Here is a 22,921-nt window from a genome sequence, read left to right as displayed (position 1 = left end):
AAACAAGAGTTGGACGGATTCAAAGAGGAGGCCTTTAGCATTTCAACAGGAAGAAAAGGGTATATTTGAAAGTATCCCCCACCAAGGGAGTGATGAGATATGGAAGGAGTGGTAAGTTAAGTTCAAGACATATAGGACCTTACGAAATACTAGAGAGAGTGGAACCTTTAGCATGTCGACTGACCTTTTCACTTGTGCTATCGAGGATACATAATGTTTTTCATGTCTCTTAACAGAAGAAGTATGTATCTGACCCAAACCATATTTTGGAGGACAACCCATCGAGGTGAGGGAGAACTTATCAGTGGAGGAAGTTCCTTTGAGAATCGTGGATCATAAGAATCAAGTCCTAAGGAAAACAACTATACCCTACGTGAAAGTGCAATGGACGAACCATACACCACGAGAGGTAATGTAGGAGTTAGAAGAAGACATGCGGAATAGACATCGCTATCTTTTTATCAAGGTACGTAAGTTTCGAGAACGAAACTCTTTGTAAGGAGGGTAGAATGTAAAACCCACGATTTTTGGGCACCTATTTTTGTTATTTTATTTTATTTTTTCAATTAATTAAAAAGATAAAATTACTAGATAAAATAAAATAAAATAACTATAGGATGGGATAAGGGTTCCTAATAAACTAAAACTTTTATCCAAACCACCTACTAGTAGCTAGAGCTAGGTTTAGAATTTTAGTGAAACCCTAGACAGAAAAATAACACCACTCTCACCCTTCTTTCGTCTGCCTCCCTAGAGCAAGAGTCGTCGGAGAGTAGAGAAGGAGAAGCAGGCGACGCTGTCAATCGATCAGATAACTAGGTATCTGAACTTGTAAGTCCTGAGTTCACGCAAAACTTTTCTTTTAAGTTTTAATAGTTGCATTAATTGCCCTAGGAATTTTACAGATATGTATTGTTGCTGCATATGTGTAGATAAATACGTTTTTAGGAAGATTCATATCCGGATTAATAGATAGGGTGTTAGATTTTAATTTTGGGATTATAGGATGATTGAATCTGTGGAAAAAAAAAGGAAAAAAAATGGAGAAGAGTAGTGGCGGCTACCGCTGCTCTATTTTGGCTAGGCGTTGCTTCTGCAACGCCACACACCAAAAAAAAAAAAAAAAAGAAGGGTGGGGGCCGCCATCTCTAGCGGCAGAGAAAGAATTTGCAAATGTTGGTCTTTTGGCCAACCTAAGGCCAAAAAAAAAAAAAGAGATGATGATAATGATGTCGCCAGCAAGTGCTGGCGACAATGAACAAGATTATGGTTGGCCTTTTCGGTCAACCAATTGAGGAATTGGGTCGCCAGAGAGTCTGGCGACCATGGTCAGACATGGTTGGCCAAACCACGGGTCCTACTCGAGGAAAAATAAAAAATAATAATAATAATAAGGAAAATAATAATAAATAAAAAGGGAGGCAATTTAAATTTGGACCAAACTATAGTATAAAATTTAGTAGATGTTTAAGAAATAAATTTTAAATATAACTAGTCCATTTTTATGGTTTATTGTGGGTATTAAAATTTAGGACCCAATCTAAAGTAGTCGTTAGAATTGAAGGGTTAATTATTTGAAATCTTATTTAATTGATCAAGTCTAAAGTACCTAAATAGAAATTTAAAACATCTTAATTTAGCCATATGAGGTTAATTTAGACTATGTAAAATAAATTCTAAGTTGTTAAACGAGACGCTTAAAATAATAACAATAATAATAATAATAATACTAACGATAACACCAACGGTAATAATAATAATAATAATAATAATAATAATAATAATGGTAATAATAGTAACAATATAGATATAGATAAAATAAATTAGAGATATAAATGAAAATTAAATTAAAAGATAAATAAAAATGGAATAAACTAAGACGATAATTATAATAATAATAAATCAATATTTATATAAATAATATAACACCTACACATACACAACAAAAGTGAAAGTAAAGCAAAAGATAATAGTAACTAATATACAAATATATATATATATGGTAATAAAATAAAGTAGCGACGACAAGGACGATAATAATGATAATGAATAATTATAAATTATAAATATGTATAATAAGATAATAGTCAAGATAATAACCATAATTAGGAATAATTATTTTCTTTTAAATTATAAAACTTTACAAAAAGGGTGAACTTTCCAAATTAAGAAAATTTCTAAAAATAGAAACTTTTCAAATTAGGAAACTTTCCAAAAATGGAAATCGTCCAATTTAGGGGAAATGCTGTTAGGGTTCATACAGTGGTCTAGACATGAATTTTCGACTTACTCAGAGTTTGTATATCATGTATCTATAGGAAATATCAACTAATTAGGAAACCTATACATTTGATAGGTACGGTACCAATTTAAAAGATCTAACGTAGTTCTACTCGAGCAACCAAACGAAGATAGCTGGTACTTACCCTTCTGAGATTTCAAAGGTGCAAAAATGAAATTTTTGTTTTCAATCTTATTTTGTTGTGTTGACTCGAAATATATTTGATTAAATGCTTTACTTGGATATTTATGAAAGTTATATTTTTACTAGACAAAAATGGACCATGTGACTTATTTGAAATGTTTTGAAATGTTATTATATACCAAACGAGTTGAATCTTTTATGAAATCAAAGATTTATGTATGTGATGTGTGAAATGAATTTTTGACAAGTAAAGTTCAAAACAGTCATGGAATAGACGGTAGGGGCTATAGTCCTGTCTAATCGTCATGGTAACCTGGTATAAAGTCCGGCCGATTGGCAAGGTCATGGTAGTCTGGCATAGAGTCCTGCCGATTGACAAAGCCATGGTAGTCTGGTATAAATTCCAACCGATTGGCAAGGTCATGGTAACCTGGTATAAAGTCCGGCCAATTGATCCATGTATGAAATGAGACCAATCGGTAGTCATGAAACTTATTGGTCACCTACTTAGAAGGAGTTTAATCTCTAGGTTGAGTACTCAGTAGCCAGTCATCACCTGTACTTGTTATGAGTTGATACGAAATGATTTATGAACTGATCTGAAATGAAACTTGTGAACTAATTTATGAATTTATTTATGAATGGATATGAAGAGACTTGTGAATTGAGACGAGATGATTTATGGCTTTATGATTTTTCATGTACATGTATTAATAAGATACTTTTAAATTGCTTGCCACCCATTACTACTGATTGTTTTATAAACGACGTTACTTTCAAGATTATGGATGTGATCGATGCACAAATGATTTGATTGGTATCTATATATGTATCTATAAAGTTACAAGTATATGGTCCAACAGAGGGGTAGATATTACCTACTGAACGATTTGTCGCTCAACCCACTTTTTACCATCTTTGCAGATTCTGAAGAGTACGAATTAATTTACGTAGAAGACTCTGAGGATGACTTTTATTAGTTTTTAAGTGAACTAACTGCTTCTAGTTGTTAATTTTATCTACCCTGTTTCCGCTGTTTCGATCAGAGAATAAATGTATGAATTTATTGAATATTTGTAGACTACCTTTTATATGATATTTGTACCACAATTTATGTAGTTATATTATTTAATATTTTTAAAGTTTAGTATAGTTAAATGATGCCTTGTATTCTTGAGCGAGATTTGAGAATACGACGGATGCCACGTGACAGACTCGTGCGAGCTTGGGGCGTGACAAGTCAACCCAGGAAAGGAAAGAACAAGGAATTTCGTGCTCTCAATTTGTTCCCCAAAGCAAGCGTACGAGAGAGTCTGGCTTTTCCTTCAATTTTTGTCAACCAAAAATAAAAATCAAGAACCAATAGTCAACAATGGCAGCTCAATTGTTGCTTTTCTCCTAATTGGTTTGCAAAAACATACGAGAGAACCTTAGTCAACAATGGCGGCTGAATTGTTGCTTTTCTCCTAATTGGTTTGCAAAAACATACGAGAGAACCTTTCTCTTGTTCATTCAATTCGGTCAACCCAAGACAGGAAAAGCAATTCAAAAAGTCAACAATGAAGGAACCTTCTTCTAGAAACCAGAATGTCTTATTTCAACTGCCAATGAACGTTGCGGAGCGGGTTTGTGAACAAGTGGCGAGTGTTTTTACCTTAAGCAAAGCCTCTAGATGTTTGGAAGAAGTCTAACTAAGATAAGTATCAACTAGATGTCAATGCTTCCATTTCATTGGGCCTTTCTCTGTTTTTTCCTCAATTGTCTTTCAAAGCAAAAACCAAAAAACGAATCATGTCCAAGGCCAAAACCTACTCATAGTACAAAATCCCCTTTTTCGTTGGTAGCCGCCGAAAATGAAGGAATTGATTTCCTTGTTATCGGCCGGTCCCACCAGAGAGGAAAACAAAACGGTTCCCCCAAGTCTAGTTTTTACTCCTTTTCAAAAATTGGTATTTAAATACCAACACTCCCTAAATAAAAGGAAACCTATTACAATTTAATTTCTTCAATTTTTTTAAGCGAATCCACTGCTTGAAGTACCCCATGTGTGACGAACCACGGAGATCCGGCTCTGAGGGCTGGAGTTAGACGTGGGCACGCCTACTCATCAGGAAGTCCTTCTAAATGTGATTTTAAGCATTTTTCAGCATCAATCCCTGTAATTAATACCAAACACCACATCTGAGTAAAATCCATCCAATTAGTGCAATATTTAGTCAAACAATTACGTAATATTATCCAAAATATGCCACTAAAATGCACCCTATCACGTGTAAAGGGCTAAAAGACAACACTTAATCCTAAGCTTCTGCCTAGTATAAATTAAACCATCCAGGCAGAGATATCAAGACATGGTAAGAGAAGAGATATAGATAGAAAAAAATGCCTCAAGTATATGCCATGAATGGAGGAAATGGACCTCAAAGCTATGCCCAAAACTCATCCTATCAGGTTGCTAGTTTAAATTGCAATTACCTCATTATAAATGTCTAAGGTCTATAAGACTTACGTAAAGATTTTATTTATTTTCTTTTTTTTTTTTTGCGGCAGAGAGGAGCAGTAGACGCTGCAAAAGAACTTATCAAAGAAGAGATTGACAAAGAACTTGATGTCAAGCAACTTTCTTCAACCTCTGTGCATCCATTTCGAATAGCAGATTTTGGCTGTTCTACAGGACCAAATACATTTGTGGCCATGAAAGCGATAAGAGAAGCCCTGGAGGAAAAACTCAGAAAAGAGGGACTAGCATCTGAAGTCCCTGAGTTTCAAGTCTTTTTTAATGACCATATATCTAATGATTTCAACACACTTTTTGCTTCACTTCCACCAGAGAGACACTACCTTGCAGCTGGAGTGCCTGGTGATTTCCACAAGGTTTTGCTCCCAAAGGCATCCCTTCATTTTGCTCACTCGTCTTGCACGCTTAACTGGCTTTCAGATGTGCCAAATGAGGTTACAGACAACACGTCCCCTGCATGGAACAAAGGAAAGATTCACCACGGAGGGGCCAAAAAGGAACTTCTTGAGGTTTATGCATCTCAATTTGCCAAGGACCTGGAGTCATTTCTGAATGCAAGGGCACACGAGCTCGTCGATGGAGGGTTGATGGCCCTTGTTATTCCTACTGTCCCTGATGCCATCCGTGAATCTCAGACAACTATCGTCCCAGAGAAAGGATATGAAGTTCTAGGATCTTGTCTCATGGACTTGGCTAAGAAGGTTAGATTTCATTAGTTTCAGATCTTCAACTAAGAACTCTATGCGAATGCATCTCAATGCAGGGATGCAACATAGAATTTTGATTTTCTTTGTCACTTGAATAACATTAAATTTGAATTATGATCTAATATATCCTAAATAGTTTTAGATAGTTAAATTATTCATTTTTGAACTCAAATGACATTTGGAATTCTTTTTAACACTTCTATGAGCCTGCGGGGCAGGAGTTTTGTTGGATCGGATCTTTGCAGGGAGGGGCAGCCACCCCTCAAGAATTTTAAAAAATTCATTTGCCCTCTTATGAATTTTAAAAAGTTTATTTGTATTATAATTTTGCCTTAAGAAATTGCCCTTCTCCCCAAGCTTGAGAATTGAGAATCTGGTATTCTGTGGAAATATTTTTGACATTTTATATTTGCCCCGCAAAAAATTTCAGAACTTTTACTTGCAAATAGGGCTATGAATGAAGCTAATTGAGCCAAGCACTCAAGTTGTCAAACTTGTCTATCTATTCTAAAGAGTTTAAAATTGTATTTAAATTTAATTTATTTATTTATTGCACTGAATTTAGATGAGCTTTTATCAAGTCAAATTCGATTAAATTTTTCACATATAAATTTCATATACCATGTTAAGTCAGCCAAGCTCGATTTCAGATTTGAAATTTTATTGGATACAAAATATTGTTCATGTTTGGTTTGATTAATTGGAGACCTAAGCGCAAATTAGCTTTTACCAGTTCAACCTCAATTCGAGTGTAACGTAGTTTCGCTCATTTTACATTCCTATTTGCAAGTATAAAATATTATTTTGATATTATGTGCTTACCCTCTAAACTTATGTACTTATTTCGCTGAAAAAAAGGTGCAAAGTATTGGATGGAAGTGAGCTTCATATGTCAAAGTTACTACTTGTAACAACCATGGACAGAACAGAAAAGCAATGGTAGAGAATGAATGGAATACCTCCTTGGTCATGAATAAGCTATTAACTATGTTCCATAATTTCTGAAACATGTCTTCAGCTTAAAAATAGCAGTTGCAAATCCACGAGTAGGAATTTTACAGTTTCTCTAATTTCTATATACTATATGAGTTTTGGTCAAAGTTTATCTTCAAATTTCGACTGCAGGTTAAAAAATAGCAGTTGCAAATCCATGAGTAGGAATTTTACAGTTTCTCTAATTTCTATATACTATATGAGTTTTGGTCAAAGTTTATCTTCAAATTTCGACTGCAGGTTTTGGCTAAAAAAAAAGTAGTTTAATTACTAAGATGCACTTATTGCAGGGACTGGTTGATGAATTGAAAGTGGATACGTTCAACATACCACTATATTACACATCTCTTAATGAGATAAAGACCCTGATGAAGGCAAATGAACATCTAAATGTTCAGAGAATGGAGAAATTAAGCATTCCAGGAAAGCATGAGTTTTTGTCCAACCCTTGTGGAATTGCTTTGCACCACAGAGCTGTATTAGAGGGACTTCTAGAGAAACAATTTGGAAGTGATATCATGGATGAATTGTTTGAACTGTTTACGCAGAAACTCGCAGAGTCTTCCTCTCTCTTTAACCCTGAGAATCAGGATGTGGTTCTTATTTTTGTCCTCCTGAAGCGAAAAATGAGAACATGAAACAAATTTAGTGGACCTTATGGATTGTGCTGGTGTTGTTAGTTTCCGAAGGGCAACCCAAGAAATGGCTTTGAAACAGCTGCTCCTGACTGTGGAACATTAGCTTGCATAATCCAGCATATATATCTAGAAGCTATCCATTGTAATGGATGAATACAAAAGAACTTATAATGGATGATTAACAAAGAATAAAATCTCACGTATCTTATTGTCCAACTATAAGCTTGGTTGACGACATCATGTTAGAATATATATTTTGTGTGGCCTAAATAACCACATATGATATTTCTAATGATTTGATTAAATATTTTCTCACTAATTTAAGTGACAAATTTGTATGTGAAAAATTCGATAAAAGCTCACGTGAACTCAAAACAATGAATAAAGAAGCCAAATTTAAACACAATTTTAAATTATTTAGAATTTACAGACAAGTTTGAAGACTCGAGTGCTTGATTTAATTAGGCTCATTTACTTCGATGTTTGGAAATAGAAGGTTTGAAGTTTTTGTGGGGCAAAAGTAAAATGTCAAAAATATTTCAACAGAATACCAAATTCTCAAGCTTGGGAAGAGGGGCAAGTAGCTGATATCAGAATAATTTCTTAAGGCCAAATTCATAATACAAATTAACTTTTTAGAATTCACAAGAATGCGAGTGAAATTTTTAAAATTCTTGAAATGTCATTTGAATTCATGTACTGCAATACTATTCTACTCATGAGGGTTTTGTTTTGGTACCGACTTTTACTTAATGAGCCCAGATTGAAAAAGGTAAAGGATTAACTGATGTCTTCTTTTATGTAAGGCCAAGGTAGTGGAGAAAAAATTGCGAATTTCCTTTTTAGCGACTAATGAATGATTCACCATTTTGACGTTTCATAATTTTCCTTGTGCTGCAAAGTTTTTCCTTTTACCGGAATTCGTTAATTGAATGGAAAATTGCATGAGAAAGACTAGACATGGGAAAGATCAAAGACGATGGAGCGAAACAATGATCAACAAGACAAGGAGTTACCCCCAAAAGCAAAAAAATGCAATAGGAACATTGGAAGGGGGAGGCCAGAGTGGGGCTGCTGGATCACTTGGGGATTAGTCCACCGCCAGAGTTAGTTTGTCTTTACTTAACTCGGCCCAAATAATGCATTTTAGGCATTGGGCATTTGGGGAATTTTTTTTTTTTTTTTTTTTTAAAGAAAGTTTGAACTTTGATTTTGCTTTGCTTTGCTGTCTATCCTTTTTTCTTGCCTCCTTATTGTTCTTTAGTAATTTTGAAGAAGGATTTCATTTGACTTCTCTTTGGAATAAATATAAAATAGTAGTAGTATCTATGACTTTTTGTTTCCTATACCTTTACTCCTTCCAACCAATGATGCATATGTCCTAACAATAAAAAAAAAAAAAAAAAGGAATTGCATGTATGTACTATAGGGCATATTAGGTATGCTAGAATCTGAAATTTACCTACCAATAAGATTATATTCTTTGTTGATTGATGACAACTAAATAAGAGAACATGGAAGAGGAAAATTCTTGCTAGGAAGAAATCAATGGAATTAAATAATTCATAAAAGGAAGGAGTTAAATCCATACCCTCCAATCCTAGATACACATCCTAAACACTAATAAGACATTGGGGCCCTTATAGTATATAAAGAGTTAATTAACAACTTTTCTTTTGTGAAATATCAATAAATTGCCTTCATAATACTATTCTTTGAATTATTTATCATTGTCATCAAGAAAATACTGATAGATAATGTGCTTTTATGATAAGAAACAATTCAAGAATTAATAGTTAGAAGGCATGGTACGATTTATTAGTAAAAACTCACTGGGTTCACACCAAGCTCTCCTCCACGAATTTTTTTGAAGATTAAATGCATGTAACGTTCTAGTGAATAACAACGTAGATTCTTTTTTTTTTTTTTTTGTTTCAAAGACAGATTAAAAAATGATAATTACACCTTACATGGAGATTTGAAATTAGAAGGGGTATCATGTAGTCGTAATAATTTTCAACTTAGTTACGCATGCAAATAACAAGTTAATTTCACACATGTTAACACATTGTTAATTCAAGTAAGGGTAATGTATTTAAAATTTTCTATTTTTAGTATTCTCATACCATATGAAAAAATGCTTTGTTTGCAGATATTTAAAATGCTAGTTGGATGGTACAATTTAGTGAAATTCTTATCTAAGTTCAATTTTAGGTCTAATTCCAAGGTACTAACGTCCTTGTTCCATCTACATTTGGTCTATAATTATGCCTTCAGCACAGAAGGGACAATTGTCAGTATAATGTATGAAAATTTTTAGAATAAGTTTGTTTTTTGTGAATTATTTTTGTATAACACATAAAGTCAATATTATTTCACAAGCCCAATATATTGCATGAAAGGGCGAAAAACCCCAGCAGGTACTAAACTATTCCGCTCGTACGCTCGTACACTTTTGGCCGCTCAAGTTTTTTTTTTTTTTAATATAATCACTAAACTCTTAAATCAGTATACTTTTGGTCATTTTATTAAATATTGCTCTTAGTATCAATAGAATGAGTTCCATGTGCATTCACCGTGCCAAATCAAAAGCAATTTCATCCAATGATTGGAGAACAAATTTTATTGACCACTAATCCATTCAACTTGCACTTTTTGGCCACTAAAGGATTTTTCCTTTTCAATCGCCAATTTAACTTAGCAAAGTGGCATACTAGTTGCAATTTCATCACTTTTCTCTTAAGATATTTGTTTTTCACCTCATTTTAGATTTCTTATCTTGAGTTTTTTCCTAATTTCAGGATGCTCCCCTTAAGTTCTAAACATTACACCTACCTCCTATATTTTCATTGTTTAAGTAACATTGTAGGTCCAAAAGTCTAGGCTTTTTTTTTTTTCAAAAATCCTACAATGCCCTTCAGTTATAATTCACACTAAAAATAAAAAGAAAAAAAAAAGGTTCATAGTCTCTATCTCATTCATCCTCACATGCTATCAGTAGTGCCTTTCCATCAAAATCCAAATCACTGCTAAATAAACACTTATATTTATTCTAATATTTCTCTTTTACCTAAAAGTTTATGATGCATACCATTGTATCAAACTATTAACGCTACATCATATACCCGAAAGCTTACCTCCAATCTCATATCAATATCAAATTTTACTTAATACACAACAATATTCATGAATATCATTAAATTTCAATTCCATGGCTACCACTTTTTTATAATACAAAATAATTTAAGCCATCACTACTAATATCAAAATATATATACTCCAATGGCATAGAGTTCAAAATCAATCAAATTCTCTATAGGAATAACATCAATAATTGCAAATCAAAAATAGAAAAACAATATAGTTATAAATATATCATGAACACTTTTTTTCATAACTACCATAACAGTATAACCTATATTTAGTTCGTATTCCGATTCCTAATTCAACCTTGTCTATCTATTCTAAAGAGTTTAAAATTGTATTTAAATTTAATTAATTTAGTTATTGCGATGAATTTAGATGAGCTTTTACCCAGTCGAACTTGATTGAATTTTTCACATATAAATTTCATATACCATGTTAAGTCAGCCAAGCTCGATTTCAGATTTGAAATTTTATTGGATACAAAATGTTGTTCATGTTTGGTTTAATTAATTGGTGAACTAAGCACAAATTAGCATTTACTAATTCAACCTCATTTAGAGTATAGCATAGTCTCGTTCATTTTTCATTCCTATTTGCAAATATAAAATATTATTTTGATATTAAGTCCTTACCCTCTAACTTATGTTACTTATTTCGCTGAAAAAAACCGTACAAAGTAATGGATGGGCTTCATATGTCAAGTTTACTACTTGTAACAGACATGGACAGAATAGAAAATCATATCAGAAAATTAATACAACATTTCTTCTTATTAATTTCTTTTTCCAACATTTCCTCTGATTAATATCAAAATCAACCAAATCTGCAGGCATAATATACCAATGGCAGAGAATGAATGGAATGCCTCCTTGGTCATGAACAAGCTATTAACTATGTTCCATAATTTCTGAAACATGTCTTCAGCTTAAAAATAGCAGTTGCAAATCCACAAGTAGGAATTTTTTATTTTACAGTTCCTCTAATTTTCATATACCGTATAAGAATGAGTTTTGGTCAAAGTGTTTCTTCCAATTTTGACTGCAGGTTTTGGTTTTAAAAAAAAATTACTTTAAATACTAAGATGCACCTATTGCAGGGACTGGTCGATGAATTGAAAGTGGATATGTTCAACACGCCACTATATTTCCCATCTCCTAATGAGATAGAGACCCAGATGAGGACAAATGAACATCTAAAATCTTTAGAGAATGGAGATAATAAGCATTCCAGGAAAGAATGGTGATATTTTACATGCACAAATTGTATAATTTAAATTAAATTCAATTTATGCACAAAATGATCCATAACATATGTTTGAGAGATATTTTACCATGTGTGTATCTCTTTTTTTCCCATATTTATTAATAGAAATGCCTGTGGTGTAAAGGGCTAAAAGACAACACTTGAGCCTGAGCCTCTGCCTAGTATAAATTAGACCATCTAGACAGAGATATCAAGACAAGAGAATATACATATATGGCATCAAATCCTCGATCTCGCTACACGCAATCCATGCAAGTTCCATTTTTGGCTGAGACATCCACATTGCCAACAATAATAGGATTCTTTCTATTTTATAATTGCTACAGCTAAAAAATTGTGTGGCTCATAATGACGATAAGGCAGCCTTTCTTTCTTCTTCTTCTTCTTCTTTTTTTTTTTTTTGGTCAATCGTCACTTTATCTACAGTATCCTATACTATCCTAATGTAAAGGAGAGACCCAATTGAATTTAGGGCAGACCAGTGGAAATTGAATCATCACCGCACCAAACGAGTACACACCTGTCTGAATTTTTTAATAAGCCACTTAATGTGATAATTGATGAGAGGTAAGATTTGAACCCTTGCCTTCCACCCCACCAAACCTTTAATAGCTTAGTGGTGGCCACTAGCCCAAAGGGGCTGCTGGTTGATAAGGCAGCCTTTCGTCTGCCTTCCTTTTATCTATCTAAATTGTTTCTCATTCTAACTTGGAGAATAAAAAATTGGGAGCATTTTTATTCTTATGAAAAATCTCCTAGCAGCCGGGGGATAGAAAAAATGCCTCAAGTATATGCCATGAATGGAGGAAATGGACCTCAAAGCTATAACCAAAACTCATCCTTTCAGGTTGCTAGTTTAAACTGCAGTTACCTCATTATAAATGTCTAAGGTAAGATTTTTTTTTTCTGTGGCAGAGAGGAGCAGTAGAGGTTGCAAAAGAACTTATCAAAGAAGAGATTGACAAAGAACTTGATGTCAAGCAACTTTCTTCAACCTCTGTGCATCCATTTCGCATAGCAGATTTTGGCTGCTCTACAGGACCAAATACATTTGTGGCCATGAAAGTGATAAGAGAAGCCCTGGAGGAAAAACTCAGAAAAGAGGGACTAAGTCCCTGAGTTTCAAGTCTTTTTTAATGACCATATATCTAATGATTTCAACACACTTTTTGCTTCACTTCCACCAGAGAGACACTACCTTGCGGCTGGAGTGCCTGGTGATTTCCACAAGGTTTTGCTCCCAAAGGCATCCCTTCATTTTGCTCACTCGTCTTGCACGCTTCACTGGCTTTCAGATGTGCCAAATGAGGTTACAGACAACACGTCCCCTGCATGGAACAAAGGCAAGATTCACTACGGAGGGGCCAAAAAGGAAGTTCTTGAGGTTTATGCATCTCAATTTGCCAAGGACTTGGAGTCATTTCTGAATGCAAGGGCACACGAGCTCGTCGATGGAGGACTGATGGCCCTTGTTATTCCTGCTGTCCTTGATGCCATCCGTGAATCTCAGACAACTATAGTCACAGAGAAAGAATTGGAAGTTCTAGGATATTGCCTCATGGACTTGGCTAAGAAGGTTAGATTTCATTAGTTTCAGATCTTCTTCAACTAAGAACTCTATGCGAATACATCTCAATGCAGGGATGCAACATAGAATTTTGATTTTCTTTGTCACTTGAATAATATTAAATTTGAATTATGATCTAATATATCCTAGATAGTTTTAGATAGTTAAATTATTCATTTTTGAATTCAAATGACATTTGGAATTCTTTTTTAACACTTCTATGAACCTGCGGGACAGGGGTTTTGTTGGATCGGATCTTTGCAGGGAGGGGCAGCCACCCCCTCAAGAATTTCAAAATTTTCATTTGCCCTCTTATGAATTTTAAAAGGTGTATTTGTATTATAATTAGCCTTAAGAAATTACCCTTCTCCCCAAGCATGAGAATTGAGAATCTGGTATTCTGTGGAAATATTTTTGACATTTTTTATTTGCCCCACAAAAAATTTCAAAACTTTTACTTGCAAATTAATAGGGTTATGAATGAAGCTAATTGAGCCAAGCACTCAAGTTGTCAAACTTGTCTATCTATTCTAAAGAGTTTAAAATTGTATTTAAATTTAATTCATTTATTTATTACGCTGAATTTAGATGAGCTTTTATCAAGTCAAACTCAATTAAATTTTTCACATATAAATTTCATATGCTATGTTAAGTCAACCAAGCTCGATTTCAAATTTGAAATTTTATTGGATACAAAATATTGTTTGTGTTTGGTTTGATTAATTGGTGAACTAAGCGCAGATTAGCTTTTACTATTTCAACATCAATTCAAGTATAATATATAGTTTCGTTCGTTTTTCATTCCTATTTGCAAATATAAGACATTATTTTGATATTAAGTCCTTTCCCTCTAAACTTATGTACTTATTTCGCTCAAATAAAAAGGTACAAAGTATTGGATGGAAGTGAGCTTCATACGTTCCATAAGATGGACAGAATAGAAATCATACCGGATAATTAATGCTGGCCCAAAAGCGTCACAACAAGGCACCAATCTCTTTTTCCAACATTTCTTCTGATTAATAAAAATATCCAGGATGAAACAAAATGGATACAGGAAATCAACCAAATCAGGTATAATATACCAATGGCAGAGAATGAATGGAATACCTCCTTGGTCACGAGTAAGCTATTAACTATGTTCCATAATTTCTGAAACATGTCTTCAGCTTAAAAATAGCAGTTGCAAATCCATGAGTAGGAATTTTTTATTTTACAATTTCTTTTTTTTTTTTTTTCCATATACTGTATAAGAATGAGTTTTGATTAAAGTTTATCTTCGAATTTCGACTATAGGTTTTGGCTAACAAAAAAAAAGTACTTTAAATACTAAGATGCACCTATTGCAATAGGGATTGGTCGATGAATTGAAAGTGGATATGTTCAACTTGCCACTATATCTCCCATCTCCTAATGAGATAAAGACCCTGATGAAGGCAAATGAACATCTAAATGTTCAGAGACTGGAGATATTAAGCATTCCAGGAAAGCATGTGGTTTTCTCCAACCCTAGTGGAATTGCTTTGTACCTCAGAGCTGCATTAGAGGGACTTCTAGAGAAACAATTTGGAAGTGATATCATGGATGAATTGTTTGAACTGTTTACGCAGAAACTTGCAGAGTCTTCCTCTCTCTTTAACCCTGAGAATCAGGATATGGTTGTTATTTTTGTCCTTCTCAAGCGAAATATGAGAACATGAAACAAATTTAGTGGACCTTCTAGTTCTACCTCTGTGATGGTAGTTGTCTGAGATTCACGGACAGCATCAGGGGTAGAAGGGCCATCAACCCTCCATCGATCAGCTCATGTAAATGACTCCACGTCCTTGGCAAATTGAGACGCATAAGCCTCAAAAAACTTCCATCTTGGCACCTCTATGGTGATTCTTTCCTTTGTTCCATGCGGGGGACATGATGTCTGCAACCTTTTTTGGCACGTCTGAAAGGGAGTGAAGCGCGCAAGACAAGTAAGCAAAATGAAGGGATGCCTTTGGGAGCAAAACCTTGTGGAAATCACCAGGCGCTCCAGCTGCAAGGTAGTGTCTCTCTTGTGGAAGTGAAGCAAAAAGTGTGTTGAAATCATTAGATATATGGTCATTAAAAAAGACTTGAAACTCAGGGACTTCAGATGTTAATGTTAGTCCCTCTGTTCTGAGTTTTTCCTGGAGGGCTTCTGTTATGACTTTCACGGCCGCAAAAGTCCTTGAGTTTTGGGGTATGTGAAGGCAGGAGGGAGGGATTGTGAAGCAAGACGTTCGGGATTTAAAATCTCTCACTTATGCTATAAAAAACAAAAAAAAAGGTTCTTCCCAAAATTCACGCCCTTAAGGGCATAAATCTCAAGACGTGGACTTTCTTATGAGTTTGAGATAACGCCTTCTAAAATGGATACGTGAAGGCACTTTGTGTTTTACCCTTATTAAATACGCCCATAATAATAATGAAGTAGGAGATGTCATTATTGCTTAAGAGTTTATGGTTTTAACTTTTCGGTAATGATTGTCGATCAGGGGAGGGGTGGAAGAAAATATTAAGGTGTGATTCAAGTTTATGGTTTTTACTTTTCGGTAATGATTGCTGATCAGGGGAGGGCTGGAAGAAAATATTAAGGTGTAATTCTGTTTAACTTTGAAAAAGTCACGCCTAGGTGGCTATTGGAAAAAAATTATATTGAGACATTAGGAATTAAAAATCTTTGATTCAATTTTCCTTTCCCCCGCACTTCTTAAATCACATCTTTACTCCTACTTATAAAAAAAATTTTTAAAAAAATTATTTGACATACACAAAAATATTTGATAATCCATAAAAAATTATGAAAAATTCTGAAGTGACAAAGAGTCACCACAACTCATAAATGAGTGGTTCATGTAATGCCATGTATAGGTTTTAACCTAATATTATAGGGTTCATTAGGAACAAATTTGTGTCGGTATATTTGTTACAAGTGATAGTAAGTTTCTTATAAAACAAGTAAGTGTTATAATTTGTGCAAGTTATTTTTTATGTAACAAATCTTACTAAATTTTTAGCAAAACTTACCACTTTTTCTTCAAAATTTACCACTTTTATACAAAACATACTATTTTTTCAAGAAAAATTTATGATTTCATTGACAAATTTTACCACTTTTTTTTTAGTAAAACTTCATGCATAATTAATAAATTCAACTAACTTTGAAGCAAAATTTACCATTTTTTAATACAAAATTTACTACTATTTTTAGGTAAAACTCATGACTTTATTAACAAATCTTACTATTTTTTTATGCAAAATGTAGACACCAAAATTAGGGGTAGCAATTCGGGTCCAAATCAGGTTGGCGGGTCGGGTTCGGGTCAACCCGTCAGAAAATCTGTTGACCCGAACCCGACCCGCCAACCCGTGACGGGTCAGGTACGCTGACCCGAACCCGAAAATTTCGGGTTGGCGGGGTCGACCCGAAATGACCCGAAAATTAATTTTAATTTATTAATTTATCACTGTAATTTCTAATAAAATCGATTTCTCACAAAACTAATTACATAATCAAGTAATAAAAATTTAAATAAAGAATTCCAAACCAAATCTAAAATAAATTAAACACCATAAAAGTGTTTTATCCCAAACAAAATATAAAATAAATTAAAATAGTATAAAAGTAAAAAATAATATAATATATTATTTGTCCAAATATAATAATTTCAACTTCACACAAATTAAATAAATTCATTTAGGATTAAGTAATTAATGCCTTTGAAAAAAAGAATAACTTAGTTTAGTTAGATAGAATTATTTTTATGTTTATTAAATTATTTTTTAATTCGTAAACGGGTCATATCGGGTCATCACGGGTTGACCCGAAATCGATCTGTTTTCTTTTCGGGTTCATCGGGTCCAACCCGATTCTGACCCGAATTCCCGAAACTTCAACCCAAACCCATTAATTTCGTGTTAGGTTCGTGTCGTGTTTTCAGGTCGTGTCAAAAATTGCCACCCTTAACCAAAATTTAGATAATTCATTTATATATATATATATATATATATATATATATATATATATATATTTTTTTTTAGGCCTAATCTGGATATTTAGATATAGTTTTTTTTAGGCCTAATCTGGATCATCTATAGCAAGTGGGAGTGTTGAGAGATCGAGTTGAATATTTGTTATGCGGTCTAGACAATCGAATGAAATTTTTTATTCTTTCAATGCCAATTCTTATATGCAATCTGGAGGCCTAGACAAGCTACGAGTATGTTGTTTATGGACTACCAATTTCATTGCAGATTACTTAAAATAAAGTGATGTGATAAATTTGTCCTAATTAAATGACCAACTATTCAAATTGCCCACATCTCTCCTCTTTCTTTCTCCTCTAAACTCACCAGTAACTCTCCTCGTCCTCCTTTTCTAAACTATACCACCAAGTTAGTATCCATCCCATCCTCCACATCAAACTTCCTAATATGATCTCTCTCCATCTTTCTTACTCAAATCAACCTCTTCAAACTCCTGAGCTCACAATCTCATTATCACCTCCCTCTCTTGAGTGTCTTCTCTTTGAATTTTCCTCGTTACTCAAGTTCTTAAATTACAACCCGTTTCAAATTTACCAACCCTTATTACTACTAGCCAATCTCCCAGCATTTTTTAATTCAAGAGACCCAAATCTCATCATTTCCTATCCTTCTAATTTCTATAATTGTCCATGTTATTGGGTGTATTTATTTTCTTTGCTGCATATTGAAAGCCATAGTGTGTGAGTGGTTCTATATATGATAAGATTATGTTATGGGTTTTGCTATTTAAAAATATATTATAGATTTATGAGGCTTCAATTTTTTGCTTGGGTTGCTCCTATGTTTCTAGCCTTGATACAAAGCTTTGATTTTGCTCTAGTTTTATGTAATCTAGTCTTGACTTTTTCTTCTTCTATTTTGGTGATTCAATGCAAGGAATTTTAGTGTAGTGGTAATGGCGGAAGGTGTAAGATTGTTCATGATTGAAATAAATATGAACAAAAAAAGAAAAAATAAATTAAAGAAACGGGTATTCTAGGTAATACACTATTCAAGTGGTTATTGTTGTCCTTTCAATAAAAAATTACCTGTCACATTAATTTAGTTGAAGCAATGTGCCGAAAATTCATAGTATAAGATAGTAAATTGCTATAATTAATATTGTAAGGGGCAAGTTGCTAATTGAACATAGTTTGAGGTGCATTTTCCATTTAACCCTTCTTTTTCCTTGTAATTGCTTTTGCTTTGTTATTTTTGCTAATGATCACATAACTTTTGCCTTTTACTTCGTTGAATTTTAGGGTTAATTATAGTTTTCCTCTCTGAACTTGAGCCATTGTAATACTTTGCCTCCCTAAACTTTATATATATATATATATATATATATATATATATATATATATATATATATATATATATATACTTTACCCCTTCATTGATTACTCAAACATTAATGATGAATTCTTCATCCAAAATTTTAACAAAATGACATTAATGCCCTTACACAATAGTTCTAGAATAATATTATATTTTTAATTGGAATATGAAACATCTTATTAGGAAAAAAACACAAAGTCACAAGATTTAAAAAATTAAAAAATAAAGATACCGAAGAATTGAAAAATTGTATTATGGAGAAAAAAGAATTTAAAAAGTCTTAAAACATCTGCATAAGTTTTCCATCGCTTATCTTTTTTCCTCTAAATTGTAGATGGATTGATTTTAATAATTTTTATTTAGCTTGCACCTTTCACAAGATTTTTACGAGTCAATAAGATGCTATTCAGTAATTTTATACCGCATTCATACCTTGTTTTGTATTTTGTTTGAGTTGTAAAAAAACTCAAAATTTTCTAAATATGTTTTTCAGTACATATTTATTTTTAATCATGTTTTTATCTTATAAAAAACACATTAAAAAGTGCTACAATAAAAAATATAAGCGAATAACTTTTATCTCAAACGCACTAATTAATTTTATTTCATTTCAAATAAGCACTACTATTGGATTTGAAACAAATACATTGAATTGCTTATACATTTTTTTGTGAATTATCTAATTCATTTTAGGATTAAAAGTTTGAAATGCATAGAGTAATTGTCTTTAGATGCATTTAGCAACTATTAAAGAAATATGTATTTATTATGTTACAATTATTATGTGTGTTTAAGAATTAGTCAGGGATATTTTGGTCATGAAAAATTTAACTTCATTTTCACCCCATCCAAAAGTTGACCAAAAGGTGTAAAGTGCATATATTTGGAGTTTATGGGAGCAAAGTGTTACAAGGTCCCAAGTTCAAGGGGGCAAAGTGTAATTAACCCTAAATTTTATCTAAAATCTGATATTTTAAGGGCTAACTAGAATTTTACCCATGCCTTAGCACGGTCTTTTTTTTATTTATTGTGAATTTATACAAATATCAATAATTTAAATGGAAAAATTGACAATAGTTCTACATGTTCATTCATATTAATTTTAAAAAATTAATGTATTTTAAATATTCAATTATTTACTAAATTTTAAAAATTTGTTTACATACTTTCACTATAATATGATAGTATACATTAAATAATGTACCCCATATCCAAAACTTGGTAGATATTCTTATTTAAAAATATTCTTTTAAATAATTTAAATTTTTATAATGACCATAAATTTAGAATTATATATTCATACTTAATTAAGTAGAAAATGATCCATTAATCCATTTTTCTTCATCAATAAATATTCAATTTTTAATAATATTGATAAATCTATCAGTGTAACAGTTAATTCTCTTTTTTACACTAAATTAATTCAAAAATAAGAAGAGATGATGGACAATTTGAATACTAATTAATGATATGGTAGTGAAAGGAAATAATTCATGAGATATGTAAGATTTCAATAAGATTTTAATAATTGTGATTTGAAAAGGTATTATTATACTTCTATGTAATAATTTGGTAGAAAGCAGATATCATTAAGATAAGATTAGTTAATTTTTAAAGTTATTTTAAAATTAAAGATAATTTTTAAACATATAATATAATTATTGTAATTATTTGATAGAAAGCAGATATTGTTAAGATAAGATTAGTTATTTTTAAAATTATTTTAAAATTAGAGATAATTTTTAAACACATAATATAATCCAAATAGGATTCAAAATGGAAAAAATTCAAGTGATCCATAACCCGTTAATTCTCTTCAATTAAGCATACCACATAGGAGTGAGAAACACTATAATTAAAATAGTTACTTTCATATATATATATATATATATATATATATATATATATACTAGTATAAAAACCTGTGCTAAACACAGTAAATTACATTTTTAAAAAAATTACAATCTATGGAGGAATTTAAAAAGAGTAAAAAATTATAATCAAGGGCACATGAAAGTATATTTAAAAAAATGAAACTTTGTAACAATAGTTCAATATATGATAAAAATATCTCTATTATTTATAAACTATCACTTTGATGAAGATTGGATCCTGAAAAAAAAGTAGAAATCTTTATCATAAATTGAGCGACATAAGGGTCCAATTAAATATAATTGAATATTTAATTTGTTAAGTAAATGAAATACTTACAAACATTTTGCCTTTGATTTGATAATCTTCTACGAAGGTGTGAACATTCTTCACACCAATCAACTATGAGTACAAACGCCAGTATTGGGGGTTTAATTAATTCTATTAAATTTTGTGGAGTTCGTACTATAAATGAGAATGTACCATTTTTTCATGAATTAATATGTTGGTCGAACAATGTACCTCCATTTTTCTGACAATTAAAAGCATACATAATTCAAAATTATCTTTTGTTTTAGAAAATTTGTAAATAATATTGTATAATATATATATATAAATAATATATACCTTTTTTTTTAAATCTCTAAGATAAGAAGCATCACAGCTAAACATGAATCGTGCATGCCTGTCTTGAAGAGTGGGGTATAGGTTACCACTGGAATCTCTAATTTGTATGTTAACATTGTATCTGTTAAGAAAAAATTGTGATGTACGATACAAAAAATTATATTAAAATTAAAAATATATGAAAATAATAGGGGGGAGAGTTGGGTTGGGTTGGGTGGTACGGGGGGAGGAAGTGTAAGTGAGAGGTCTCGAGTTCGAGTCCTCCTACTTACACTAAAAAAATAATAATAATAATTACCTGACAATAGTGTTGACTGCGTCATTAAAATGGATACATACCATTTTTGCAAAAGGAGATTGGCATGGTTGTCCACAATTTTTTCATAATTCATGGAACATATTGTCTATGTTGATGCTCTGAATGTAAGCAAGTATCCGAAAATATTTAACCTAAAACCATCCAAAGAATGTATAGATTACAATTATTAATTGGAAACTACATGTAGATACTTGTTCATTACTTAATTAATTGAGAGGAATTGTATTGTAGGTGTAACTACATATTCGCATATCCGTATTCTCTTAGCATTTGATATCAACAATGCCTGGAACATTGTAAAATTGCATGACTGCAACCACGTCACTAATTTCTGAGCACATTTATCATTCTCAAACCTGCAAATTTTTCAAATACATATTCGTAAGGGTATGAAATATTATTAATAATTTAATATTTTGGTATTTGTAAAACTTACCGACTATGTAGGTATTGAGCAAAATCCAAGTAGTGATTGACATGAAATTTGCTTGCTCGAATAGTATAAAGTGACAGTCCTGCACAATGTGCTATATTTATTGATAAACTATAAAAATTAAATTAAATAAAGTGAAAAGAAATTGAATTACCTTTATAATTTCTCACACAAATACCACAGGCTAGTAAAACATTATTTTTTGTAACAGTTTGATGCAAGCGTTCACCATCATCAGTTGCAAATTTATCACATAAAGTCAACTGAACTACAGTCAAGCTTCATTTAGAGAATTTTGGTAAGTATAAATCAAAATTTGTAGAATATAAAATGTTTTGAAGATATTGAATAACTAACCTTTTGTCAAGTAAAAGAATGTCACACCTAGTTTTATCATTGATAGATGTTTGATAGCGTGAACCTACAGATACAACTAAACCAATTATATCTGCAAAAGATCAAAAAGTATAAGTAATACTAGTTCAAATATACAACTTAAATAGAAGTATGGTTAATTATGAATGAAATACCTATCAATTGCAAATCATTGTCCATGTACTGTTCTGTATCTCTTAGTTTGACTAGATTAAACTTGAAACGGAATATGGTTCCACAATCATCTAAAATATTCACTATCTTCGTATCGTTTCCAAATGATAATTGATACTGATGTGGTGCAAGCCGATATTTAAGATCTGCCGAAATTACATGGATATTTTGAAACTAGTATACCTTGTCTTCATGAAGATGATCTGCGAAAATGTTTATCATATCACTACCTCTTATAACTCCCTGCATGACAAGTTTCTGATAGTTTTCAAGAGATTAGTAAATATTCAATGTTCAATATAATAAATAACATACGCTCTTAATTATTACTTGATCATCTACAAAAAGCATCTTGATACATCCCGAACGTTGGAGCACTCCAGATATGGTCATATCTATTAATCGAAACAATCTAACCTTTACATTCCAACTGTATCCATAAGGGTCCAAATAGAGTAAAGGTGTATATCGGATATCTGTAAAT

The 22,921-nt window shown here is 32.1% G+C and overlaps 1 protein-coding gene and 1 pseudogene across 1 annotated transcript; both read left to right on the top strand.

Annotated features, from left to right (window-relative positions):
- Nucleotides 1-4,649: 4,649 nt before the first annotated feature.
- Nucleotides 4,650-7,497, top strand: LOC113701536 (loganic acid O-methyltransferase-like). Its single transcript, XM_027222247.2, has 3 exons — nt 4,650-4,876; nt 4,976-5,644; nt 6,934-7,497. The coding sequence occupies exons 1-3, from the start codon at nt 4,808-4,810 to the stop codon at nt 7,279-7,281; spliced, it is 1,086 nt and encodes a 361-aa protein (XP_027078048.1). The 5' UTR covers nt 4,650-4,807; the 3' UTR covers nt 7,282-7,497.
- A 4,754-nt stretch (nt 7,498-12,251) lies between these two features.
- Nucleotides 12,252-15,601, top strand: LOC113700660 (loganic acid O-methyltransferase-like; annotated as a pseudogene).
- Nucleotides 15,602-22,921: the final 7,320 nt, after the last annotated feature.

This window comes from Coffea arabica, chromosome 7e, assembly GCF_036785885.1.
Source record: "Coffea arabica cultivar ET-39 chromosome 7e, Coffea Arabica ET-39 HiFi, whole genome shotgun sequence".
In the NCBI taxonomy this organism is placed as follows: domain Eukaryota; kingdom Viridiplantae; phylum Streptophyta; class Magnoliopsida; order Gentianales; family Rubiaceae; genus Coffea; species Coffea arabica.
The sequence above is the reverse complement of the archived record's forward strand: the minus strand, read 5'-3'. Positions and strand labels throughout refer to the sequence as shown.

Coding starts and splice junctions, on each gene's coding strand:
- LOC113701536 (XM_027222247.2), top strand. CDS start 4,808: ATGCCTCAAGTATATGCCATGAATGGAGGAAATGGACCTCAAAGCTAT. Junction 4,877..4,975: donor CCCAAAACTCATCCTATCAG/GTTGCTAGTTTA, acceptor TTTTTGCGGCAG/AGAGGAGCAGTAGACGCTGC. Junction 5,645..6,933: donor TCATGGACTTGGCTAAGAAG/GTTAGATTTCAT, acceptor CACTTATTGCAG/GGACTGGTTGATGAATTGAA.